Source organism: Bubalus bubalis, chromosome X, assembly GCF_019923935.1.
Source record: "Bubalus bubalis isolate 160015118507 breed Murrah chromosome X, NDDB_SH_1, whole genome shotgun sequence".
In the NCBI taxonomy this organism is placed as follows: Eukaryota; Metazoa; Chordata; class Mammalia; order Artiodactyla; family Bovidae; genus Bubalus; species Bubalus bubalis.
Window position 1 is genome coordinate 4,333,597 of NC_059181.1, and position 27,649 is coordinate 4,361,245.

General features: G+C 53.2%; 1 protein-coding gene across 3 annotated transcripts in view; it reads right to left on the reverse strand.

Moving 5' to 3' along the window:
- Positions 1 to 3,796: 3,796 nt before the first annotated feature.
- Positions 3,797 to 27,649, reverse strand: part of LOC102404822 (pseudouridine 5'-phosphatase) — a 65,541-nt gene continuing 41,688 nt past the window's right edge. The window contains exons 3-4 of one of the 3 annotated variants that reach the window (XM_025277039.3): positions 22,492 to 22,721; positions 4,924 to 5,243 (exon numbers count right to left, since the gene is read on the reverse strand). In XM_025277039.3, the coding sequence (XP_025132824.2) occupies positions 5,067 to 5,243; positions 22,492 to 22,721 (407 nt within the window). In that variant the 3' untranslated portion in view covers positions 4,924 to 5,066. Of the gene's footprint in view, positions 5,244 to 22,491; positions 22,722 to 27,649 lie in introns of all 3 variants that reach the window. The other 2 variants (XM_025277040.3, XM_025277041.3) reach the window with 2 other exon arrangements.

Sequence of the window (27,649 nt, forward strand, 5' to 3'; positions counted from 1 at the left end):
GGTTTCTTCCTTTTGACTATTATGAATGGCGCTGCAGCAAACATCTGCGTGCAAGTTTCTGTGTGGACAAACTTTTTCATCTCTCTTGAGTACTTACCCAACAGTGGAAATGCTGGGTAACGTATGGTCGATCTCTGTTTTTCTTTTTAACACATTTATTGACCAGGGGATTCTGGCAGAAACTAACACCTGTGGCTGGCAATTTGTTAAGTGAACGCTGAGACATTCCAGTCAGGCAACAAAAGACGCATTCATGTCTCTGCTCAGTAAGTTCGTAAGAAACTGGCCAAGTTAACTTCCACTGCCTCCTTATATATTGCTTCTATATTGAGGCTGTCTCATTGACCCTACAGGCCCCAATTTAAAGGAGGTGCCCACCACTGTTCCCCCTAAGACACTGTTCTTCTGCCTCCCAGCATGTATAGCAATTTGCAATTGTACATTTCTATGGGTCCTTAACTGTACCCCTTGTATTAAATTCCACATTGCATGGGGGTCAGATTACGTCCATCTGGTCTACCACTGCTGGGACACAAACCCCGTCAGGTGCTGTGAGTTATCTAGCCTGCAAACTTCTGGGATATACTTTGAGCTACTGCTTCCAAGGAGTTCTGGGCAGAGAAAGGAAGGTGTGCATCCGCAGCTAACAGGAGAGTGGGCGGCCCGTGAATCCACAGGGAGTCTCATCAGACCCGAGCGGCTCATCTCCGACACCTTCATCAGCACTCTGGGGACCCTGCAGCCAACAGGCTCAAGGCTGAGTTCCCTTCATCCCCAAACCCCGGAGCCAAGTTCTCACTGGATGGTGTGGGGGTGGGGACGTTGGTGGGGAGGGCTCGTCAGGACAGTCGTATGGACAAACTGCGGTTTGCAAAAGAGGAATCGAGGTACCAAAATGAGAGAAGTCGAACAACAGTGATACATATACACTACCTACGTGTGTAAGATAGCTACCTAGTGGGAAGACGCCGGATAGCACAGGGACCTCAGCTCGGTGCTGTGTGATGAGCTGGAGGGGTGGGATGGGGGCTGAGAAGGACGCTTACGAGCCAGGGGATATACCTATAGGGATACATGTAGCGGATTCACTTGGCTGCGCGGCAGAAACCAACACAGCATTTGTAAAGCTATTAGCCTCCAATTAAAAATACATTTACAAAATAAATAAAAAGACAAAAAAAAAAAAAGTACCGTTAGAGAAAGGAGAGATGGATGAAAAAACCTCAGATCCCAGTCCTTGAGAACGAGGTTAAAAACCTGCCCTAAGGAGACGCAAGTTTGACCCTTGGCTCGGGAAGATCTCCGTGGAGAAGGAAATGGCAACCCACGCCCAGTATTCTTGCCTGGGAAATCTCACGGACAGAGGAGCCTGGCGGGATACAATGTACCGTGGGGTGGTCGCAAAAGAGTCGGACATGACTGTGACTAAACCATCACCAGCGGATGCTCTGCTCAGGGGACCGTGAGCCTAGCGATGGATGACCTGCAGGAACCCCGAAGGGATGCTGAAAACACACGCGCATCGCTGTCGCGTCAGATCCGGCCTTGGACCGGCCAACCGCTTGCCTCACCAACATGGCTGCGTGTTAGTAAGGGGATCAGCAGAGAACAAAGAGCTCATCACCCGGGGGCCTGGTGTCTCCCAAGAGCGAGCACTCGAGACTGACATTTCACAGCTTCCCGGAGGTTAACTTGAGAATCCTGAGGACCGCAGTCAGGAGGGAGCCATTGAAGGCAAGAGATAAGAGCTGGCATTCCAGAGGCTTCCTATTTTCTCCATTAGTGGGCGTCTCAAGCTTGTGTAAGGAAAATATTCTTCTTAAATAAAAATAGATGATTCAGGGACTTCCCCGGAGGTCCAGCAGTTAAGACACCGCCTTGCAAGGCAAGAGGTGTGGGTTCGATTCCTGGCTGGGGAAGTAGGATCCCACAAGCCTTGTGGTCAAAAATGCAGAGCATACAACAGAAACAATATTGTGACGAATTTCAATAGACTTAAAAAAATGGTCCAGATCAAAAATAATTATTTTTTTTAAAAAAAGTATGGTGCAGCTAATAAAGCAAGAGTGTTCTGTGGGCTGCCTTCAACAGTGTGGGCCCACGAGGAAATACATACAGGGCTGGCCACATCCAGGCGAGATCCGTTTAAGAGTCAGTTCTGTACCTGGACAATGGTGTTGAAATGCCAAACATCCTTGATAGTTTAATTACCAACAATTTCTATGTATTTCCCTGCGGCTCACGATTAACAGTGTGGGGAATGATGACGTTTTCTGGAGTGTTGCCCTGAGAGTTAACCTTTAAGAGTCAGCCCCAGCACTGGCCTCACAAGATACAAAACCATTTAATTGTGCCTCAATTTGTCTCCTCAAGACGTTAAGACTTAGAGGCGGGTAACAAGGAGCACTCTTGGGCTTCCCAGATGGCTCAGCAGTAAGGAATCCGCCTGCCGACGCAGAAGACCTGGGTTTCATCCCTAGGTCGGGAATATCTCTTGGAGAAGGGAATGGCAACCCACTCCAGTATTCTTGCCTGGAGAATCCCATGCACAGTGGAGCTGGGCGGGCTACAGTCCATGGAGTCACAAAGAGTTAGACACAACTGAGCAACTAACACTTCAGAATTCAGGATCCAGTGAAGACATCCTTCGCAAGTGCAGAAATAGACACGGTTCGGAGAGTTTTTATATCATGGGACTCATATGTAAACATTAAGTGGCATTACTCATTGACTAGAACTTCTAGAATGGTGATAAAAACGTACTGAAGGAGGAATCCTTTTGTTTGTGACTTGTAAAAGGAATAGTGAGTACATCACCAATTAAGAGTATTGACTCAGATTACATATCTATCCTTATCTGAGACTCTGAATGTGCAATGCAAGCCAATTCTTCTGCAAAGCAGATTTTGTAAACAAGTCATTTTAAATGCCTCTGCATAATATATGAACTCACCACCTCTTTGACAAGGTTCTCAATGAGTAAATGTATTTAATGGCATGTTTCCCATGGTCTCACGTTTAATAAGAGATCTAAAGACGTGCCATTTACAGCAACATGGGTGGACCCAGAGATCATCGTACTAAGCTAAGGAAGTCAGAGAAAGACAAATACCGTATGATATCATTTATATGTGCAATGTAAAACAAGGGATAGAAATGACCTTATTCACGAAACACAAGCTTTTGGGAAGAATGTGATCCCTTACAAATCAAGTATGTGACCATTTCACTGAGAACCTTTATCTGCTGAGTGCAAAGAAAGCTTGGTTCACTGACCATATGTAAATGCCTACTGTATATAAAATAGATAACAAGGATGTACTTGCACAGCGCAGGGAACTCTACTCCATATTCTGGAATAACCCATAATGGGAAACAATCAGAAAAAGAATACATACATGTATATCAGCAAATCAGTTTGCTGAACACCTGAAGCTACATGACATTGTAAAACAAGTATATTTCAATAAAAATTAAAAAATATACATATGCAAATATCATCTTACAGTATTAATACTGTTTGTGGCTTAAAAAAATAGTCAACCAGTCACATTTATCTTTTACATTTGTTAGAGGATAATTTTTTTTTAAGTCTTTATTGAGTTTGTTACAATATTGTTTCTTTCTGTTTTGGATTTTTGGCCACAAAGGCATGTGGGATCTTAAGCGCCCCAACCAGAGATGGAACTGACACGCCCAGCGCTGGATGCGGAAGTGCACCACCAGGGAAGTCCCTGGGATATGACATTGTTTTTAAAAGAGAAAGATAAAATCATACTCACAAATAAAACAGAAACAAGAGTCAAAACTTTTATTCAATGAAATTAACTGGTGAGGGAAACAGTAAGATGTTACAAGCAATTTCAGGGAGAATTCAAAGAACAGACACGCATACGGGGCCATCAAGAAATATTGAGATCAATTTGCTGAAATGGTGCAAAACTGGTCAAAGGCCAGAAATAATCACGAACAATCATCACCATAACACATATTTCTATCATTTTTCTAAGACCTTACACAGTTGAAAATCAGCTCAAGACAATCAGTAACAGAGAATACTTGGGGGGGCCACCCAGTAGGAACACCCCGTGATTATATTATTCTCATTTTCAATGACGTTCCCATCGCAAAGGCTGAGGAAGCCTGTTGTTCAGTTGCTATGTCGTGTCCAACTCCTTGCGACCCCATGGACTGCAGCGTGCCAGGTTTCTGAAGGAAATCTATTAGAAGGCATTAATCACCAGAGCGTAATGTCCGATAAACTGTTCCCCAAATGGGTTCTTGGTGGTACCAAGACTGCACTCTCCAGTCCAATTCTATCTGTACCAAAGAGCGTATTAGAAAAATAAATGATCTTAAAGGAAACGATTTCTCTGAGGTAGAAAATGTTCTCGAACGTGCATATGCACCTTGATATAAGATGTAGGCTACAATGATGTTCACACCAAAGGCAAACGATGGATGATCGTGGTCATGAGCTCTGACCACAGGTCCAGAGCACTTTGAAGGACACAGGAAGAATGCCACCGTCTACTGATAAAGAGCGTCGCTTATTAAAAGCTCACCCGTGATGTGAATTTCCCACTCAGATTACAAACAGAATGAGCACCTCACTTGTATCAGTGGCTACTGCCTGTGAAGATGAAAAAACACTGAAGAGGATACAGTACTCGATGTCTATAAATATAAATAAATATGTACCTACATATATATACATACAAGCACATACATATATGCATACATATTTTACAGTTGCCAGCCAGGGTTGAGAACACCAAAGAAGATAAAGGACGTGAAGCTGAATTATTCGGACACTAAATTCGATTTATTGGAGTGAGAATTTTCCATCTTGTGTTCCGGGCCGGGTCTGCCTTCTGCGTGTCAAGTGAGGGTTTACGGCCCCAGTGGAGAGTGCGGGTCCCGCCCTCTGCGGGGTGAGAAGGCTTGGCGGCTGAAGGCCAGTTCCGGGGAAGGTCTGGGCGCGGGGCTTCCCTCCAGCTCCTTGGGGCGTCCCCCCGGCCCTCTCCCGGCGGGGACCCCCGGGGTTGGGGTGGGTGGGCGCTGTCTCAGTCGTAGGGCGGCAGGCCGAACAGTTCGGGCTGGAAATCCTGCAGGGAACCCAGCACGAGGGTGGCCTTGGAGGTCAGGTCTGGGTTCAGGTTTCCGTCGGGGACCATGACCACCTGCATCCCGGCGGCGAGGGCCGCCTCCACCCCGTTGGGTGCGTCTTCGAACACCAGGCACTGCGGGGCAAGGGAGAAAAAAAAAAGAAGGTTGAGTCGTCCCAGTCGGTACCTACATGTCTCGCATGGGTGGGCACGGCCCCCGTGGCCGGCAGCTGAGTCTGCCTGTGGACATGGCAGAAGTTCTGCGGGACCCAGGAAGGTGTGGACGGGGGCTGCCCGGTTCATCACCCGTGAGGGGCCCGGAGGGGGCTGGCACACTCCCCATCCAAGCGCGGCCCACCCTGGCATTGATGGCGGGTTGGCCCATCGCTCAGCCCCGAAAGCTGGCATAGCCCATGCCAGGTTCAGGGTAGTCCGTGCTCCGAGTGGGAGACGGGCCTGCCCGGGGCTGAGCGGGCCGTCAGCCTCACACCCCTTCCCTCCCGGGAGCACACGCGCCTGCCCAGTCTCCCTGCGCCCCTGGAACTCCACACGGGCTGTGGGAGCGTGCGCGCATGCCTGTGTGTTCACTCAGTCGTATCCCACTCTCTGTGACCCCGTGGACTGCAGCCCGCCAGGCTCCTCTGTCCGTGCGACTCTCAGGCAAGAACACGGGAGCGGGCTGCCCTCCTCCAGGGCTCTCCCCGCCCAGGGACGGGCCCGCGTCCCCGCACTGCAGGCGGCTTCTTCCCCCGGAGCCTGGGGCAGCCCTTCTGCGGGGCCGCGGCACCCTCTGCACTGAGCGTCTGTCCGGGGAGGGGGCGGGGGCCGCGTGGCCATCAGCAGGGCTACTCCCTGCTCCACCGAGAGGTTTTCCTCGGCGCCCTCTGCACCGCTGCCCCAGCACGCCGCGGGTGCACACCCGCAGTACTCAGAGCACACAGAGTACACACACAATACACACAGTACACACAACACACAGGATACACACAACACACCACACTACACACACAGTACACACAACCTACGATATACACAACACACACGACACACACCTGCAGTACACACAACACACACCATACACACAACACACACAACACATCCGCAATACACACAGTACACACAACACACATGATACACACAACATACACACCCGCAATACACACAACACACCCACAGTACACAACACACACAATACACACAACCTACGATATACACCACACACACGACACACACACGACACACACACCTGCAGTACACACAACACACACCATACACACAACACACACATCTACAATACACACAGTACACACAACACACGATACACACAACATACACACAACACACCCGCAATACACACAGCACACACAACACAGAATACACCCACACAACACACCCACAACACAGAATACACCCACTCACACAACACCCAACACAAACAACACACAATAGACTCACACAAGCAACACAATAAACTCACACAACACACAAACACAATACACACAGAACAAAACACACATACACATACACACACCACACACTGTCTCTGGTCTGCAGCAGGCTCGCCGACTTGATCTCCTTCCCTTCCCTTCATCCCTTCCTTCTAGGGCTGAACTGTGGATCTGCCAAGGAGGCGAGGACCAGCCGTCAGCCCCAGGCAGCGCATAGGGTGGGCGGGTGCCCGGCACGCGGCGGCCGACAGCAGGGTCCTGGGCCCGGGACAGCCTGCTCGCTGCCCGCCCGGCAGGCCTCGGGTGGCCCCGGACACCGCCGGCTCTCGCCCCGGCCGGGAGGGGCCGCCTTCCCGCTCGGACAGCCCCGGACTCCCCCGCGTATCTGCCCCTGCCGGGAGGGGACGCCTTCAGGCTTGGACAGCAGGGACTCCGGCTCTCGCCCCGGCCGGGAGGGGACGCCTTCTCGCTCGGACACGGGGACTGCGCTCAGGCCGCCCAGGGCGGTCTCTCCAGCTGAGCCGGGCGCTTCCTGGCCCCGCTGTTTCGCTCCCTGCCTTTTCAGGATACAACCGGCCTGGATTCCCAGCCTCCCTGGGGTTTTACTCGGGAGCTGCACAGGCACTGAAATGTCAACTGGCGTTTTGTTTCTGAGACCCCCGAGGGTTCTGAAGCGCGGTGCGGGCCCCCTGGGACCTTTAGGAGGGGCCGAGGAAGAGATTTTAGCTGATTCCTTGGCCTCGCGGTGTCTGGCTCGAGTTATGAAAACAGCTAGACCATTTGTGAGAGGCTCCTTCCGAGGAGCATGTGGACAGGAGTAGGAGAGAGCGGAGGCTTGGAAACGGGGGCACAAAGCAAAGCAGGGGCCCAGGACACTCTCCTTCTCCGAGGAGAGGGGACAGTGCCTTCACACTCGACGGCGCGTTCACAAGCCCGCGAAGGCGATACAGCAAACGCAGAGCTGTGCCCACGCGCCCTTGACGCTCCAGCCGCACACGGCAGACTGACCCGGAAAAGCTGTGCGGGCCTTTAGGGCACCAAACGGAAGGCTGACATACCCCGCTTCCGCAAGTTTCGCTCTTTCTAGAGGCGTGTTTATTAGTGTCTGTTTTCAGCGCACCATTTGTCCCCACCTAATTCTGGAAGGAACCGCCCCGATTACCAAGGAAATGTGAACCACGATGCTTAGCATGCGGGCTGCAGAGGAAAGGGTGGCGGGGATCAGGGAGGCCAGTCCCTGTGTCCACGGGCGGAGGGGATCTAAGGGGCTGGTGTAGCAAGAGGGCCAGCGGGAGGGCATCCTGAGAGTGAGTATGCCGGGTCCCCGAAATGACTTAGGGAAAAGACGAGCAGACAGGCTGGGGCATGTGCACCCATTCAGTTGGGATGCTGACTGTCCTCAAAGGTCAAAAGCAATTGTAGTCTGTGGGGTGTGTGTATGTGTGCACTCAATTATGTCTCTCTCTTTGTGACCCCATGGTCTGTAGCCCGCCAAGCTCCTCTGTCCATGGGATTCTCCAGCCAAGAACACTGCACAGGGTTGCCATGCCCTCCTCCAGGGGATCTTCCTCACCCAGGATTCGAGCCCATGTCTCTCTCCTGTGCTGGCAGGCGGATGCCTTAGTGCTGCACCAAGCTGTGCTGTAAATCCAGTCCAAAGGAGAACAGAAACCGTGACTGCAGACACTGTGCCGGGAGCTCCTCAAATCCCGCCCTTCTGGGCTTCTCACCCAGCCTCCTCACTTCACGACTCTGAGAAAACACTTTTCTCGGGCGCCAGGCACAGTCTTGACATCCGCAACAAGAATTTGAGAAGTACAGAGATGGCGAAAGATAATTTGAAGTTTTTAAAAGCGAACTGTAATAGGGAAGAACAAATCTGACTCCACATTAGATCTGTTTCTTTCCCTTTAACCTTTTCTTCTACTGCTTTTGCTTGAGTTAAGAACGTTGCTGAGACCCTGAAATATTGTTGCTGTTCACTGGCTCAGTCGCGCGACTTTTGGCAACCCCGTGGACTGTAGCCCGCCAGGCTCCTCTGTCCGTGGGATTCTCCAGGCAAGCATACTGGAGTGGGTCCTCCTCCAGGGGACCTTCCCCACCCAGGGATCGAACCCCAAGTCTACTGCACTGGTGGGCGGAGTCTTTACCACTAGCCCCACCAGGGAAGCCCCTAGCCTAAATACACAGGAAGGCCATCCTCAAGGCTCTGACGTTTAAAGGGCTGACGCTTTCCCATTTTTACAGACGTAAAAAGCTGTCTTAAAATGCTGTTATTAGAATCTAGGATTCCTGCACCCAGAACTTGGTCACAACCAACCATGCCCCGCTTCTCTTGCCTTTAAAATGCTTTGCTGAAACCCCTTCAGGGAGTTGGGGGTTTCGTGGCGGGGGAGGGTGAGCCACCGTCTCCTCGCTAGCAGCGCGGAGAACCTTTCTCAGCTCCAGACCCCGACGTTTCAGCCCTGTCTGGCCTCGCTGTGTGCCAGGCACACAGGCTTGTGTTGGGTCACGGAACCGGCCGGACCACTGGAGCGTGTATGAGGAGACTGTGGCAGGAAACACAGCTGCGGGTGTGTAGTGGGGTGTGTGGTTTAGGGGAACGGGACCCCCTGGCATCTCAGGCCAGGCCCAGTCCTCACACAAGCCCAACAGAGCAGTCAGCCGCAGGACGGAAAACACACAGCCCCAATCCTGCTGAGAGCCAGCAGCAGCAGCACTGGTCCGGGCGCCCACTAACCCCAGCGCCGGCTGCACGGGGACAGAACCGGCTTCTCGGGCGTTCGACGGCACCTGGAATCGTAGGCCTTCCCCGCCTTCTTAGAGGGGGCGAGACTGCGAACCAGCATGACGACTGGATTGTGAAGCACCGGTCAAAATGCTTCAGACGGCTTTTATGCTCACTATTCTCTGCGTCTTTGTTTCCTGAGACCGGGGGCGCCCGGCCTCCGGAATCTCATGCCCTGATGCTCTGAGGCGGAGCTGATGTCATGATCATAGAAATCGCACACACAGTAAATGGAAATGCGCTTGAGTCGTCTCCAAACCAGCCCCCTGCTCCGGTGTAAGGAAAAACCGTCTTCCATGAAACAGGGCCCTGGCGACAAGGTCAGGGAGTGCTGCCTAAGACCGAACGGTCTTGTCAGGAGCACTCTTGTCAGGAGCACTCACGGGCGAGAGGCACCCAGGGACGAGAGCTCTGCACGCTGCATGCGCGTTTCCTGCACGGCCTGTCTAGGTGTTGAAATCAAAGAACAGAGCTCTGAAAGTTACCTGGAAAGAGTCTGCCCGGCTATCACAGGACTTAAGGGTCACCAAACCACTGAAAGACAGAAGCCAAAGCAATACAGCTCACACCTTACACCAACAGCAGGAGGACGTCTGCAGGACTGAGCATCTGAACACACACGCACATGCTCTCCTGGCAGGTCCCCCAAGGCCTGCCGGCGGTTTTGGGCCCCCACGCCGGCCAGCGGGTGTCAACCTTCACTTCCCTCCTTCCTTTCTGCCACTTCACTGCTCCCTCACTGACCCACCCAGCCCTGCCACCTCTGCCTTGACGGAATCGCACTTGGCCTAAAACTCAGTCACACCTCCTTGGAAAATGTGACCTTGGTGGCCATGCACGTTGGTCTCTGCAGAGAGACAGTCCCCGTAACTAAGGTGAGGGCCGTGAGGGGCTGCAGCAGGTGGACAGGCTGGGGGCGCAGAACGCCCTTCCCCGCCCCTGCACCTCACCCCCCGCCCTGACATCCCGTGGGGACTGAGCAGCCCTGTACCAAGGTCACAGGTGTGGAGCCCTGTGTGTAACTGGGTCGTCTGGAACAGACCAAGCTCCATAGCAACTGTTGACGTGAGGCCCCCTGAGCTACACCAGTCATTCCCTGACTCCATATTAGATAAAACATCCACCCTGTAATGCCCTAATAACCAGTCACCTAATACCACCCCTCCAGCAGGAATCGGCTTTGTCCCAAGGCTGCAAACATCGACTACCGACCCACGAAAGCATCGGCTCTCCCATGAGCCGCTGACAGCGTCTTCCACTCTAACAAACTCGACTCTGAAATGTTCTAGGTCTGGAATGTCTTTTCCAACCTGCGCACGGACCACGACAGATACGAACCTTTAACCTATGGGGGTGATGTTGGGAGCTCGGCACCCTTAGCGCGCACCCCGGGACACACTTCCAAGAGTCTTAGGCAGTGGCTGGTCAGGAACGCTCTTCTCACAGTGCGTGTGTGGCTGTACCCGGGCAAGTGTGCGGGAAAGGCAGCCCGCCTGCTATGGTACCAGGCAGACAGCGGCCACTTGAGCAGTGCCTGCTACATCTGAGGCGGTGGCTGCAGGGCCCCGTTCGGGACTCAGAGCTACACAGGGGCTGCAGACCGTTACAAGGGAGCACAGAGGCTGGCCAGCACTCTCCTGTCACTGTCCGGTGTGGGACCCTCGCCGACCGAGGCTCAGAGGTGAGCTGAAGGTCACAGTGGCAGGAGGGTCACAGCATTTAGGGATGGCATCTGGGTCTCCAGAATGCAGTGTTCTTTTCACTTCACCAAGCTGAGGGCTCAAATATATCTGGATTTCATCTCCAGGAGAACAGATGAGCTTAATTAAACTGTAGCTGGAGGGGTTTAATTTAGAAGGGATGATATTTGCAATGAACGACCGGGGAGGTGAAGCGAAGCATTTCAGGGGCTCAGCACCCAGAGGTGGCGACCCTGCTCCTCCAGAGATGCTCAGACTCAGCGGGGGGCCCTGTGGGATAACCCACGTCCATGAGCTTCACCTGCCTGCTTGTCTGAACCACCAGGGAGTCAGGAGGTCCCTGAAAGACAAACATCATCAGAACTAAGATGGTCCACTTGCTAGCAATGAAGATGCATGAGAGAATCTCTATGTGATGGCGGTGGACGGAAGGGACAGTGGATGGGATCAGGGAAATCCTTCAGAGGTGACGTGGAGTCTGATGGACGACACAGCCCCTGTTGAGGTGAAGGGGAGTCCAGGCTTTCTGACGAGGAGGGCACTGGGGTCACTGTTACGGTGGAGGGAAGGAGAGCCTGCTTCCTGACAGCCTAGGTTTGAGGGCACTGGGGAGGGCCAGGTAGAGACAAGACGGGCCTGCCTGTGTCCTGGGCGAGCAGGACCGGGCTGGGTGTGAGCAGGCGGGCTGGGTGTGAGGTAAAGCGGCTGAGTATGAGAGGAGAGGGCTGGCTGTGAGCGGAGATGGGCTGGGTGTGATCAGAGATGGCTGCGTGTGAGCAGAGGTGGGTGAGTGTCAGAGGAGGTGGGCTGGGTGTGATTAGAGATGGCTGGGTGTGAACAGAGGTGTGTGAGTGTGAACAGAGGTAGGTGAATATCAGAGGCGAGGGCTGGGTGTGACCACAGATGTCTGGGTGTGAGCATAGGTGTGTGAGTGTCAGAGAAGAGGTCTTGGTGTGAGAGGCGAGGGCTGGGTGTGATTAGAGATACCTGGGTGTGAGCACAGGTGTTTGAGTGTCAGAGGCGAGGGCTGGGTGTGAGCAGAGGTGTGTGAGCATCAGAGGAGGTGGGCTGCATGTGAGAGGTGAGGGCTGGGTGTGATCAGAGATGGCTGCGTGCAAGCAGAGGTGTGTGAACATCAGAGGAGGTGGGATAGGTGTGATCAGAGGTGTGTGTGAGCAGAGGTGGGTGATTGTCAAGAGGCAAAGGCTGGGTGTGATCAGAGATGGCTGGGTATGAGCAGAGGTGTGTGAGTGTCAGAGAAGGTGGGCTGGGTGTGAGAGATGAAGGCTGGGTGTGATCAGAGATGGCTGCATGTGAGCAGAGGTGTGTGAGTGTCAGAGGAGGTGAGCTGGGTGTGATCAGAGGTGCCTGGGTATGAGCAGAGGTGTGTGAGTGTCAGAGGTGATGGCTGCGTGTGATCAGAGATGGCTGGGTGTGAGCAGAGGTGTGTGGGCATCAGAGCAGGTGGGCTGGATGTGAGAGGCGAGAGCTGGGTATGAGCAGAGGTGGCTCCCTTGGCCTTTTGCGGGTACTGGTGAACCACAGCACCAGCCCAAGGCCCCACTGGTCTCCCGTGTTGAAAGCTGGCCTGCGCTGTCAGCCTTGACGATCACCCCGCAGGTGGCTAATGTGTCTGAATACATCCAGTGCTAAAGCCCGTCACCCAGCAGACTTGGAGACGGGGTCCCTGGAAGGCCTTTTAGGTGACTGAGTCCCAAGGGGGCCTCATCAGAGAGGGTGGAGGTGCCTCAAAGTAGACGGGGAAGTCGTTCTGCCCACCCCGCCCTCCTCGCCCCCGGAGGACTGCCCCCGTGAGGACACAGGAGTGAGCAGGACGCCCTGATGAGCGCCCCGTGCTGGACCCCGGCCCCAGGACCAGGGGCCACACATGTCTGCTACTGCAGCTCCCCCGTCTGTGCTCCTGCTCTCCGGCTGCCCGAGCACACTGTGACGGCGCACCCGGGGCGAGCTGTGCGGCAAACCCCACCGAGCACCTTCTCAGAGGAAGAAGCGCCTGGAGACAGCTCAGACGGCAGCCGCCTGCGGTCTGCGCGGAGGAACCAGGAACTTCCCAGGTGACGCAGCTCCGCCAAAGCCTGCGGAGCCGACGCACGCCTCCTCCGGCCGCAAACAGGGTTATTGCCGACGGACCCACTGAGGGGATTTTCCCCCTCTACCTGCAGACGGCGTGTACAGAGAGCCTGGCGGTTACCACAGGACGTGATACACACGCAAGGAAACGTGTGTTCGTGCACGCTCAGACGTGTCCGATTCTTTGCAACCCCATGGGCTGCAGCCCGCCAGGCTCCTCTATCCATGGGATTCTCCAGGGAAGAATACTGGAGTGGGTTGCCATGCCCTCCTCCTCCAGGGGATCTTCCCAACCGGTGAATCAAATCAGAGTCTCCTGCACTGGCAGGCAGGTTCTTTACTACTGAGCCACCTGGCAAGCCCCCATACCACACTGAGTGACTGAACACCAATAACGAACTCAGTATGAACCGTTGTGGTTTCTGTGGTTCAGTCGCCAACGCGTGTCTGACTGTTCCCCACCCCACGGACAGCAGCACGCCAGGCCTCTCTGTCTACCATCTCCCGAGTTTGTCCAAGTTCAGATCCATTGAAGCTGCTTAACCTAGTGCACAACTGATCCAGTGTTTCTCAGGCATTCTGTTCATTGGCACACCCTAAGAAGTCTTTGCATTCAGCTGTGAATTTTTTAACCCTATAGGGTACTCCCACCCCTGCCCTGCCCATTATACACTAGTCCCTGGTAGCTCAGCTGGTAAAGAATCCATGTGCAATGCGGGAGACCTAGGCTCCACCCCTGGGTCAGGAAGATCCCCTGGAGAAGGGAAAGGCTGCCCACTCCAGTATTCTGGCCTGGAGAATTCCGTGGACTGTACAGTCCATGGGGTCGCAGAGTCGGACACGACTGAGCGACATTCACTCTCACTTATACAAGCAGCAGCTAAGATGGAATTCTGCAGGAACCAGCGAGGGAGAAAGTGGCCGGGTAAAAGGGTGTACACTTGATGGGGTCCTGTGGGGAGCCAGGAAGACTGAACTGGAAACAAGACCACAGCTGTGCTCTACACACATTCCACAGGCAAAACCAGGGGTGTAGGAAGAGGTTCTTTGTGCTGGAACTTAAGTGAGATTGCTCCCATGCGTGCATGCTAGGTCACTTCAGTCGTGTCCCACTCTCTGCAACCCCCATGGACTGTAGCCCACCAGGTCCTCTGTCCATGGGATTCTCCAGGCAAGAATATTAGAGTGGGTTGCCATTCCCTTCTGCAGAGGATCTTCCCATCCTGGGAATCGAACCTGCGTTTCCTGTATTGGCAGGAAGGTCCTTCACCACTCGGTCCACATGGAAAGCCTGACTGCTCCCAGACTAGCAGAGTCCTGTGTGTCTAATACATGTATTTGCAGGCACGGCTGTTTAGTTACTTTATCAGAATTACAAGATACAACCCGTCCTTGTAAAGGTCTGAAGTCCTGTCAGATTTTCATTCTGTGATGGTGGCTTAAGATGGCTGGGTTACATGAACACGGTGTCCTGATGGCCTCATGAGAACTACCGTCCTCTGAAACGGCCCATGCGGGGAAATTTCACAGCCACATGTAGAGAACCGAGAAAGCGGCTCAGCAGTCATGCTGGCACAACCACACTACAGGAGCAAAGTATACAGGAGCCCCTCAAGTGATGTTTCCAGTCGGTAACAAAAACTGGCTTCTGGCACACCCCTGCACCAACTTACATCTTGCCTGATGTACGTGTCTGTGCATATGAATCCACAGAACCAGAAGCAACTTAATTGGTTTGAGACTCATTTACCAGGAGTCACGCCGAACACAACCGAACAGAAACATCACAGACAGAGACACCGAAGGGCTCTGGTCAGGTGGATGCTCCCTGTGATGCCAAAGGGAGATGGGGCTGCCGTTGGATTTTCTTGTTCCATTCCGTGGAGGTCAAGGGGCTTGAAATATATCAAACGTGACGACTGGCAACACTTGAGGGGCTTCCCGGGTGGCTCAGCGGTTAAAGAACCCACCTGCCAACGCAGGAAACATGGATTTGATCCCTGGGTTGGGAAGATGCCCTGCAGAAAGGAATGGCAACCCACTCTAGTATTGTTGCCTTGGAGAATCCCATGGACAGAGGAGCCTGGCGGGCTGTAGTCCATCATGGGGTCCCACGAGTCAGATTAACACACACACATACGCAACTATACTGGATGTGAAAACGGAGATGAACACCCATCCAGGTGACGTGAGAAGTGTGTGTAGGAGGTATATTTCATATCTCCTGTCCAGGAAGAGTTATATCTCCCCCATCGTTCCATCTCAGACAGCTGAGAGTGGGTCATTATGGCTCTAAATAATGTAATTACACAGCATTGTTCGCTATGCATTCTAGGCCTATGGGCTGTAGGTGGCCCATTTCTTTAAGATTTTGTTTTCCATATGGGACCATTTTGAAGGTCTGGTAAACACTGCTTATGTCTATGTTTTCGTTTTTGGGCCTTCAGGCAGGTGGGAACCTTAGTTCCTCAACCAGGCATCAAACCCACACACCCGAAGGCAAAGTTCTGGACCAGCGGACCACCAGGGAAGTCCCGTGGGAGCCCGTGTCTTCATGGCAACTGGGAGTGCCCAGGCCTGACCGCCTAAGCCACCCTGCAATCCAGAGGACCACAGACCGTAGCCTTTGATCTCTGCAGGGCTGCCGGCAGGGGTGGCGGTGCAGCAGGTCTGGGGGAGATGCGAGGGGACAAGACCCTCCCGTTCGGGAGGTCACTTGGAGCCACCCAGCTGGGGAGGGCCTGGGACGTGCCGGTGGCCACAGACCAAGGGAAGGTGCAGTTGGGATCCAACGCGGGCATCACGGAGCCTGGGAGGCTCCCGGGGCCAGCCCAGGACCAGCTGGTCAGAGGGGGAGCCGGACCAAGGGCTCCTGGAAGGCAGCACTCCCGGAAGGCACAGGGAAGGTGAGAACTCTCAGGATGGAGGAGGACTTGAGGGCCTCCAGAAATGCAGAGCTCACTGAGCAGAGGCCTTCCTGCTGGCCAGCCAGATGCTGAATGTCAGGGGAGAGGAAGCAGGAAGGTGACAAGGAGGGGTTGGGGAGAAAAACAAAAACAGGGACTCCCTCAGGGGTAAAGGGAGCCCAGAACACGCCACAGGGGCCCAAGGATTCTTCTGAGCTGAAGACATTTGAGAATCAACAGCAGTGGGAAGAGGCTTTTTTCTAAACCCTCCTTATATTCCTCAAAGCAAAGGCTCCCTGTGTTAGTGTTACTTTTGGAGTTGTGTCCGACTCTGTGCAACCCACGGACTGTAGCGCGCCAGGCTCCTCCATCCATGGGATTCTCCAGGCAGGAATACTGGAGTGGGCTGCCATTCCCTCCTCCAGGGGATCTTCCCAACCGAGGGATCATATCTGGGTCTCCTGTATTGCAGGTAGGCTCTTTACCATGTGAATGGGCTTTACCAAGCCCTTAAAGCCTCCCTAAAAAATTCAATTGCACAGAGACTTCCCTAGTGGTGCGGTGGTACTGATGCTAGGAGCATAGATTCCATCACTGGTGGGGGAACTAAGATCCCATACCCCATGCCACGAGCGCAAAACGTTTAAAAAAATCAGTACATCCCTTCCTTCTCTTGTGTTTTGTGCGTAGAGAAGACCTACAGAAAATAAACCCTACACAATTAAGAAAATGTAACAGGATCATGTATTTCGATAATTACCTTAAGTGTCAATGAGTTAAATGCACCAAGTGAAAAGTCGCTCAGTCATGTCTGACTCTGCGACCTCACGGACTATACAGTCCATGGAATTCTCCAGGCCAGAACCCTGGAGTAGCAGCCTTTCCCTTCTCCAGGGGGTCTTCCCAACCCAGAGATGGAACCCAGGTCTCCCGCATTGCAGGCGGACTCTTGACCAGCTGAGCCACCTGGGAAGCTGCAGTGGGTAGCCTATCCCTTCTCCAGCGGATTTTCCTGACCCAGGAATCGATCCAGGGTCTCCGCCATTTCAGGCACGTTCTTTACAAACTGAGCTACGTTCCAACCAAAAGACAGACTTGCCCGGCAGATGAAAACGGGTACATCAGTAGTGGTTGTTCCATTCCGTGGAGGTGAGGGGGCGCTTGGAAATATCAAAGGTGCTGACTGCCTGCACTCGAGGGGCTTCTTGGGTGCAGGTACCCACCCCCACCTTCTACATCACTCTGCCTGACCCCCCAGATCGTATGTAATTATTTTATATTGTTATGTTAACCATGTTCCCATTATGGCTTGCAACTGTAATGATCTTTTATTTATTTTTTTGTTTGGCTACTGACTGTGAAAACTGATAAACATCTTTCTCAATTGCGATTATGTAACTATTACTCACTTAATACCACTGTCTCATCATGGGTCAACAGGAAAATAATACGATTCTGTATCAACAAAACTGTATCACAAAAAACCATGTAATAGAAAAACCTGTAATCGCTTTTTAAAATCCATATGGCTGTCAGAAGTAAATTGGAATTTTTTGAAACATACAAATGCCCAGGTATTGCTTGCTTTTCTCCAAAGCCCCAGATGTGTTTCTGGTGAGCTGCCACGTTTGAAGACAACTGGACTATATGATGATCTTATACTTTTACCCAGTTTGTTTCACTTTTTCTGTTTCACATTCAGTGCTATTTCATTCAGTTTATGTTTTCCAATTTCTCCATCTCTGTCTTTTTTTTTGATGTTCTTTCTCAAGTCTTTATCAAGCATAGGAGAAAAGCTTTGATATACACATATATAAATAGTATACTATAATACAATAAATACAATATACCAGTGTATAAATACAATATATATTGTAGAAAACTTGGGAATTTTGGCCTAACTAAAAAATTTGACATTTCGATTCCACTCGTTTGACCTAGTATGAATAGAGTGCTAGATTTCTAATTTTTAAAAAAAATACACATGCAACAGGCAACAAAGGTTGTATAGCACAAGGAACTATAGTCATATCTTATAATAACCTGCAATGGAAAATAATCTCAAAAACAATATATATGTATATATGTATAACTGAACCACCTCACTGTGGCCCTGAAACACTGTAAGTCAACTATACCTCAATAAAATATATATAAAGAAAAAGAAATTCTACTGCCATAAAGCCTCTCCTTAGGATTTTCACAACCCAGGAACGTTGACTTTTATGACTAAACAGAAGTCTGCAGAGCTCAGCACCTGTGTAAGAAATCACCCAGACGTCACCATATGACGACCGTATCTCTCTTCTGTTCTCCCAAGAGCCCATTTATGTTCCTGAAAGATATCTGGTCTCCCGGAAGTGCCCCTCTTTTTCTCCCCAAGCCCTATTAAGATGGTATATAAACCCCAGCTTCTAAATGCCTCCTCGAATCGTATTTCCTGTGCAGTGCCTTCTTCTTATGCAGAGAGAAATCTGTATTTTCTCTTGCTGATGTCTTCTGTCCATTTAGTTGACACACCCCCTACGCAGAACCTAAGAGCGTACAGGAAGAGGTCCCAGAACATGCCGCCGGGACCTGGTTATTACTACATATTTTAAGCACAGAAGGATGATACCTGGACAGGTTGGGAGGAAACAGTTTCAGTGAAAACAATGAACGCCAGCCCTGTGAGGCGTTTCCTCCTAGCAGACCGTAACCAGCGTGTGAACGCAAACCCCCCTTTCACACCGCCTGTGCTTTCCCGCTTCCCTATTAGTACCGCGGCGCCGAGTCCATTCGGTGACACGCACACCATCGCACATCTGCGCTGGCACGTGGCTCTCTGCAGGGACTTACTCATCGTGTGGCACGCCCTTGCGCTCTGAGGTCGCCGCCCCCGCATGCTGGGGCCTGCACTGTCAGCGGCAGAGCACAGGATATGACCTCAGAGCTCTGTCGTGTCTGCACGGGCCTCTCTGCACCCGCTTCCTGGATTCAGGTGCTAAGCCACTCAGTCGTGTGCAACTCTCCAACCCCATGGACTGCAGCCTTCCAGGCTCCCCTGGCCCTGGGATTTCCTAGGCAAGAATACTGGAGTGGGTGGCCATGCCCTCCTCCGGGGGATCTTCCCGACCCAGGGATCAAAACCCGCATCTCTTACGTGTCCTGCATTGACAGGCGGGGTCCTTACCACTGAGCCCCCTGGGAAGCCCCTGCACTCGGGAGACAAACTCAAGTACAGAATGATCGGGCTGCAGAGTGGGGCACAACCAGGAGCGTGTCCACACGGCCCTTCTTACCACCAGAAGCACGTCACCAGGGGAAAACCCCAACGCATGAGCTGTTATTTGCATAGGAAATGGGACAAGAGAGGCTTCCCTCTGCAAGACAAACACCTGCATGAATGGACGTGGGTGCGGAACGAGGGTGACTGGCAGAGGACACCAGAAGAGCTGGATCATGCCCAGGGCACGCACTCGCTCAGCTTCCTTTAACGCATCTGAAATGAACACCGTCAGGGCGGGCAACACAGCCATTCGAGCTCCGGCCCGGCACCTCACCAAGGGAATCTCCTGCTCTGCAGGCTAGAGCCCCAACCCCTGCCCACCCCCCTACCCCGTTCACGATTTTGCTCCAACTGTCTTCACGCAAAGCCAGCAACATGGTCTCCTTGTCACTGCTTGCGCACACACTCGCCAACCTGCAAACACCGTGCTTCCGTGAACAGGGTGGCCGGCGAAGGAAGGGCTGCCTGGAGGTGGAGGCAGGCAGACAGCGGCCTCCTCTTTGAACTCCCGTGGCCACACGATTCAGGAGGTGACGGTCCAGCATCTTGTCTTCTCAGCTGCCAGGATGGGCTGGAAGACAGTGCTCCTGCTGGGAGCATCCTGGGAGGGACCAGTCTGCCCTGGGGGGTGGGGGGGGCACCTCGTTTCGCCAGGCTGATCAACAGCAACCTGCAGTGCATACAGGTGGCCCTTCTAGAAGCCGCTTTATCACCTGAAAGGGTCAACATTAAGTGGGGCAGGAGGGGGGACAATTCTTAGGGAAAAGAACCCATCTGTATGGAACCTGTAGCGGGACGCTGAGCCCGTGGACACGCACACGTCCTGACGTAAGAAGCAGAGCCGCTCGGCCCCCAGCCCCTGCCCTGCCAGCCCTGCGGCTTCAGCTCCAACTCTGCGGCTTAGCAGCTGGCCTGCGTCCACTACTGAGCTGAACTTGCCGTGTATGGGAATCATTGTCCCTCACTGAGACTCAATGATGCTTATGGCTGCAATATAAAACAAAAAAAAAATTTGGTCTTTGCCCCCGGTATCCGCCAGGCTTCTCCTGTTCATGGGATTCTCCAGGCCAGAATACTGGAGTGGGCAGCGGGTAGCCAGTCCCTTCTTTAGGGGAATCTCCCTGACCCAGGGATGAAACCTGGGTCTCGTACATGGCAGGCAGATTCTTTTCCGTCTGAGCCACAGGGAAGCCCTACTTTAACTTTCCTGCACAGAGGTCCTAAAACCCTTGACATGTCCTGGGCAGTGAGCACATTTTCCGCGTCATTCATACTAATCCCCTTTCAAGCATGCCTGAGTATCTGGTCCCTAGATGGACGCAGGATGCGCGGGGTGGTGGTGGGGGGGGGGAGGTTGTTGATTGGCTCCTGGTTGTGTCCCACCCCAAGGCGTGATTGGAGGGCTGCCACTTGTAGCCCACCCCCTCATCTCCATGGCCAGCAAAGGATGCATTTATTTACCAACAGCCGCTGAATTAACTGCTGGCAATGGAGCCTCCACAAAGCCCCTGGAAAACGAGGCCCTTGGCACTGAAGACAGGCGGGTGCTGGAGGCTGGTGCACCCAGTGGGCCTGCGTGCTCCCGCAGCCCAGCCACCCACCCCTCAGCCCACACAGCTGCCCGCTGTGGGGATCCTGGGCTGTATTTATATCACGTATGTGGCTGCACTACGTCTTGGCTGCGGCAGGCAGAAGCTTGACTCTTTAGCTATGGCATGCAGACTCCTGACTATGGTGCCGGGGGATCTAGTTCCCTGAGCAGGCATAGAACGCAGGGCCCCTGCACTGAGAGCCCAGAGTCTTACTCCTGGGCCTCCAGTGCAGTTGCCTTCTCAAGGTAAACCACTGAAGGCAAGCACAGTGTCTTCCTGAGTTCTGAGGCGTTCTAGTGAATTACAGCTGCCGAGGTAGGGGGCTCTGTGGGATCCCCAAGCTTGTGGTCGGCCGGGGACAAGTGTGAGTGGCTGCGAGGCCTCCGCTGGTGGCTGGCGTGTGAAGTGGGGGCCGTCCCTGGGAGCTGAGCCCGTAAGCCGGGGTCTGCACCGACTCCAGGGGAGCTCCTGTCCTAGGTATATTGAATCGTGGGAGGTCCAGGGCGGGTCTGAGATCAGGCACAGGCTGGGGCTGGGATTCGTGGTGGTGGTTCTGTGTTTCGATTGCCCTTATAAGCTGAATGCAGCAAGTCAGGTCCTGAACCCCAAAAGCAGGTCATTCAAGAACGCTGCCCCATCTCCTGCCTCTGGAGACCGGTTTTGGAGCAACAGTCCTGAGGCTCTGATTTCTGTGGCACCAGGCTGGGTCCCATCACCAGCTCACTGGGTAGTGGGAGGCCACAGCGGTGAGAAGACCTTCCAGGGAAACGCTCTTCCCTGCACGGGTTCCCCACAAGGCACCTGATCCAGGATCCTGGAACCAGCTGGGAAGGCCGTCACCCCAGTGGATACACGCCCTGCCTGGCGGGGACACCCCGGGGTCACCAGGAGCCACGCCTCTGGAGAAGCCCCCAGACGCTGCGGAATCCGCCCCTGCGGATGGCAGAGGCTCCGCCCCGCACCTCAGCGGCCCCGGTGCGCCATGACGCACCACTGCTCACCGCCAGCCTCTCCCAGACTCAGACACCTCCTCCGCTCCCCACGGGGCACCCTGCGTGATGCAGGTGGAGCTCCTCTGGCGGCCCTTTCCAGCGGGAGAAACACACAGAAGCCTGGCGACCGCTCAGTGAAAACCAAGCGCCCCCGCGCACACCAGCTCGGCAGTGACAAAGTATTACCGAGAAGCGCGCAGGCAGAGCGGCGGTGAGGGGGGCTGACAGACGTCAGAATCGCCGAACTGAACTGCGCGTCCGCGTCTGCGCGTCACAAACGAGGACGCCCGACTCCCGTGTCTCCAAAGGCCCCTCTTCCCCGCTTAGTGCCCGTAGGCCGCGCTTGGTCAGCTCTAGACGCTCTGGGAGCCCCCCGGGCGCCCCGTGCGGTTCGGTCTGGTGGGTCTCTCCAGCCGGGAGTCTCAGGGCCTCCGCGCTGCCCCCCACGATGTGCAGGGCCCTCCCCGGGCACGGCACTCCCGCTGCCTGCAGAGCCCTGGCCTCGAGTCTCAGGAACCGCGCAGCAGCCGTCCGCGTAGACACGGAGAGCCCCCGACCTGCACCGGGTGTCTCCCCCGTTCCCAGCCACGCCGCGTACCTTGTCCGCGGGAGGAGCCGGAGAAAAGCGGCGCGCGCAGGCCAGGAAGATGTCGGGCTCAGGCTTCCCCCTCCGCACCTCGGGGTCGTCGCCCAGCACCACGTGGTGGAAGAGGCCGAAGAAGTCCTGGTGGCGGCTGGTCTTCAGCTGGAAGGACGCCGTCCCCGAGCTGGTGGCCACGGCGCAGGGCACATCGTGCTTCCGCAGGTGGCGGATCAGCTTCTCCACGCCTGGGTAGGGGGCGGGGGGCGGAGGAAGGGGGACCGTCAGGGATGGGGGGGGGGGCGGGGGGTGTGTGCAGGCCTGGGGGCGGGCAACGCTGGGCCAGCCCCGTTCCCCCCAGCCTGCAGCCTCCTCTGATCTCACTGCTGTCCTCACAGGGCGGGGATGTCAGCACGGGGACATCTGCACTCAGCACCGACATGGAAAAGCAGTTCAGGGCTCGGCGATGGCCTTTCCCAGAGGATCAGAGGCGACTACTGGGATGGCTGGTGCTCTGCTTGCCGCGCCGGTCAGAGCAAGAGCCCCCTGACGGCTGAGTGGGTAAAGAATCCACCTGATCGGTATCTGCGTACAATAGCTAGGACGTGGAAGCAACCTGGATGTCCATGCACTGATGAATGGATAAAGAAGCTGTGGTACATGTATACAGTGGAATATTACTCATACATAAAAGGGAACACATTTTAGTCAGTTCTGATGAGGTGGATGAACCTGGAGTCTTTTATACAGAGTGAAGTTAAGTCAGAAACAGATACACCATTACGTATACTAACACATATATTTGGACTCTAGAAAGATGGTGCTTACTGTATATTAAAACATATGTGGACTCTACAAAGATGGTGCTTGCCATATATTAACACATACATGTGGACTCTACAAAGATGGTGCTTGCCATATATTAACACATACATGTGGACTCTAGAAAGACGGTGCTTACCGTGTATTAACACATATATGTGGACTCTACAAAGATGGTGCTTGCCATATATTAACACATATATGTGGACTCTAGAAAGACGGTGCTTACCGTGTATTAACATATATATGTGGACTCTACGAAGATGGTGCTTGCCATATATTAACACATATATGTGGACTCTAGAAAGATAGTGCTTACCGTGTATTAACACATATATGTGGACTCTAGAAAGACAGTGCTTACCGTGTATTAACACATATATGTGGACTCTAGAAAGACGGTGCTGATGAGCCTACTTGCAGGGCAGCAAAGCAGACGCAGACACAGAGAACAGGCTTGTGGACACAGTGTGGGAAGGAGAGGGTGGGACGAATGGAGAGAGCAGCATGGAGACACATACATTACCGTATGTAAAACAAGACAGTCAGGGGAATTCGCTGTACGACTCACAGAGCTCAAACTGGGGCTCTGTGACAACCTGGAGGGGAGGACAGGGTGGGAGGTGGGAGGGGGTTCAAGAGGGAGGGGACACGCGTACACCTGTGACTGATCCATGTTGATGTAAGGTGGGAATGAAAACAATGCTGTAAAGCAATTATCCTTCAATTAAAAATAATAAATTAAAAAAAAATAAAAGAATCCACCTGCAATGCAGGAGATGCTGGTTCGATCCCTGGGTTGGGAAGATCCCCTGAAGGGGGAGAATAGCAACCCACTGCGGTATTCTTGCCTGGGAAATCCCATGGACAGAGAAATCGCTTCGTGGGCCACAGTCCGTGAGGTCTCAAAGAGTGGTACACGACTGAGGAACTAAAGCTCTACCACTATCAGAGCAAAGCCGGGCAGCTGCCAAGAAATGTGACAATGTAGAGGACGTGGACAAGTTCTTCTTGAAGGGGAAAGTTCTTTGGAAGAGAGTTCTTTGACAGCTCACTCGGGAACATAGCGATAACATAACTAGCCCTAGATCCATGGGAAAGAGACTGAATCTGTAGCTAAGAACCGTCCCAGACCTGGCACCGCACACCCTCGCTGGTGAACTTAACAAACATCCCAGGAAGAAACAATACCAATTCTAAGGAAACCTCAGAAAATCACAGGGAACACTTATTTCCCAACTCGTTTTTTTGAGACTGGCACTTTTCTGATACGGAAGCTGGAGAAAAGCATACAAAAAACTACAGACCCGTATGTCTTGTGAACACACACACTTAACCTCACACTGAAGCCAACTTACAACCACTATGAAAGTACCCTACTTGAAGAGTTGCTATGGGGTTGGAACCTGTTATCTGAAAATATTAAAAAGCCACACTATTTAATTAGCTTGCAACAACTAATGACCAATAGTAGAATTACATTAGTTAAATTTCCATAAAAAACCTTCATGGAACTGGTGAATTAAAAGGATGAAAGAATGCCTATGACAAATATACATCCAATAATCACCTCGGTCTGGATATGGTGATTAAAGCTGAGTATCAACATGACTTGCATTAAAACAAAAGGTTCAAGTTGTATGACCCAACAGTAAACCAGCATACTAAATACTGGAGCATATTTAAATATATGCTTCCTCTAAAACCTACTGGAAAAAGAAAATTTTGCTGGAAGAGTCCTCTGATGCTATTGATTATAAAAATTTAAATATGGTTGATCTCACTTTAGCTTATACTTTAAGTATTTCTAGTTCTGTGACTATTTTGTAATGCACTAACTTAATGGGGCAATACTAACCAAAGTAAATACACACCAGCAAGCCTACACTGGAAAAGAGAGTCAACATTTTTATCCATAGGGGAATGAATGAAACAGTTTTTGGATGACTGTTAAAATTTTTTTTTTTTTTAAGATCTGTTGCTTTTATTTATGTATTTATTTTTGGCTGTACTGGGTCTTAGTCATGGCACGCAGGATCTCCGTTGCAGTGTCCAGGCTTCCTCCCTAGCTGCGATGCGCGGGTTTAGTTGGCCCATGGCATGTGGGAACTTACTTCCCAGACCAGGGAGCAAACCCGTGGCCCCTGTACTGGAAGGTGGATTCCTAACCACTGGAACCCCAGGGGAGTCCGGGAAAGACTCCTTTTAAATCAGACGAGCTCTGTGAAGATGTCTGAGATGGTTACAAACATGAGCCCAGAGTCAGGGAGGCTGACCACAGCCCGTGGCAAGCAGCCCTGTCTCTGGGGCTCGGTTCTGTCCTGGGATACAGCGACGATTAGCGTTCCAGGTGGTGACGCTATGAGGGAATGCCTGTAAAACAAACCACCCGTAAAACCACACACAGCAAGGCCCCATGAGATGGTAGAAGCCATGGTCGCCACCAATCCATCAAATTCAGGTTACTCGTCAATCATTCAAATCTCCTGATATTAACATTACTACTGCCCGATTGCTTCAAAAACTTTTGTGTCCTTTAAATACCGTACGCTGACTTTTTCTTAGTCTCTCTGCGAAGTAAAAGACTAGAAACATGACGGGACTTCTGTCCTGCACAGAAGCTCATTAATTAGGTACATAAATGAAACCCAGCCAGCAGACAGCTGGTAGCCTCGGGGTGCTCAAGTGGGTTTCAGGGCTGGGCACAGACAGATTGCTCTTGCTACAAAGAATGAGCATTCCCAGGACTGATCTACAGGGAAGGAAAGAACTGTCAAAGATCAGCGATGCTGAGAGGTGAGTGTTTCTGCCTGACTTCATCCGAGAGGCTTCGGGCTGGTGAGGAGAGACACAGAGGCTGCCAGGAAAGTGGGTCTGCACACGGAAGAGCCAGGAAGGTGGTTCTGCACACGGACGTGTGCAGAGAAGGTCGACAGGGGACACGGGTTCTTTCAGCTGCTGCCCTGAAATTCAGGTGCTGGGTGGCTGTATCCAGCAGCCCCCCGTCTAGCTCAGGCGTCCTCTGTGACACTTCACCTGAACCCGCAGATGCGTTGTGGTTGGGAGCGGAAAGGACCCAGGGCGGGGGGACGACACCACTCAGGGACGGGCTCAGCACACGGGGACCGCGGAGCAGCCGCCAAGTCTAGAGTCCTGCGGGGAGGCGCAGGCGGGCGGCAGAGTGGGGGCTCGGTTGATGGAACCACCCGGGGAGAGAGCAGACACCACGCCGTCCTGGCATAGGGTTTGCCGCAAGCCGGCTGCCCCGCCCAGACCTGCGACCCGAGCATTCCTGGACACGAGGCTCGGTCCCTCCTCCTCGCAGCCCGCAGGGTGGAAGGGAAACCCCTTCTCCTAGACAGTGACAGTGCCCCTGCCTGGGAGGCGACAGGCTGGCACCGGCGTGGCACAGGTCACAGGGGGTGCCTTCAAGGGCGGTGGGTCCAGTGGAGGGCCCCGAAAGAGACGTCAGGGTGTTCTGAACATGAACTCACCTGGGACGTGGGTCTGAGCAGTGGTGAAGGTCCTCACCCTTGGGGTTTCTGAATGTGAACTGAGCTGGAATAATGAGGGTCTGAGCAGAGGTGAGGTCCTCACCCCTGGGGTTTCTGACCGTGAACTGACCTGGGATGAGGAGGGTCTGTGCGGAGGTGAAGGTCCTCACCCCTGGGGTTTCTGACCGTGAGCTGACCTAAGACAATGAGGGTTTGTGCAGAGGTGAGGTCCTCCCCCCTGGGGTTTCTGACCGTGAACTGACCTGGGATGAGTAGGGTCTGTGCAGAGGTGATGAAGGACATTCAGAATGAGATCAGCATGGATTTAGGGTCAGCCCTAAACTCTGTGGGAGTTCCCAGTTGGCTCAGCGGTAAAGAATCTGCCTGCCAACGCAGGAGACACAGGGGATTCAGGTTGGATCCCTGGGTTGGGAAGATTTCCCTGAAGAAGAAAATGCCAACCCACTGCAGTATTTTTGCCTGGAGAATCCCATTGACAGAGGAGCCTGGCGGGCTATGGTCTGTGTAGGTCGATAAATGAAAGCCGTATGCGCCTGAGCAACGCACACATGCACGCTCAGCCCAGTGACGTCTGCCTTCCTCTGCGCCGGCTGCTGTCGTGCAGCCCCACTGGCCTGGCTGGTGTGTAAACACGGAAATCTGTTTCTCACAGGTCTGCAGGCTGCAACCGAGACCACGGCGGCCACATACCCAGGGTCTCCTGAGGGGGCCCTCTTCCTGGCTCACGGCCACCTGCCCCGTGTCCTGGTGTGGGGGGTGGAGCGAGCTCTGAGGGGCCTCTCACTGAAGGGCGCTAATCCCATTCCTGGGGTGCCACCTTGATGATCTCACCACCCCGC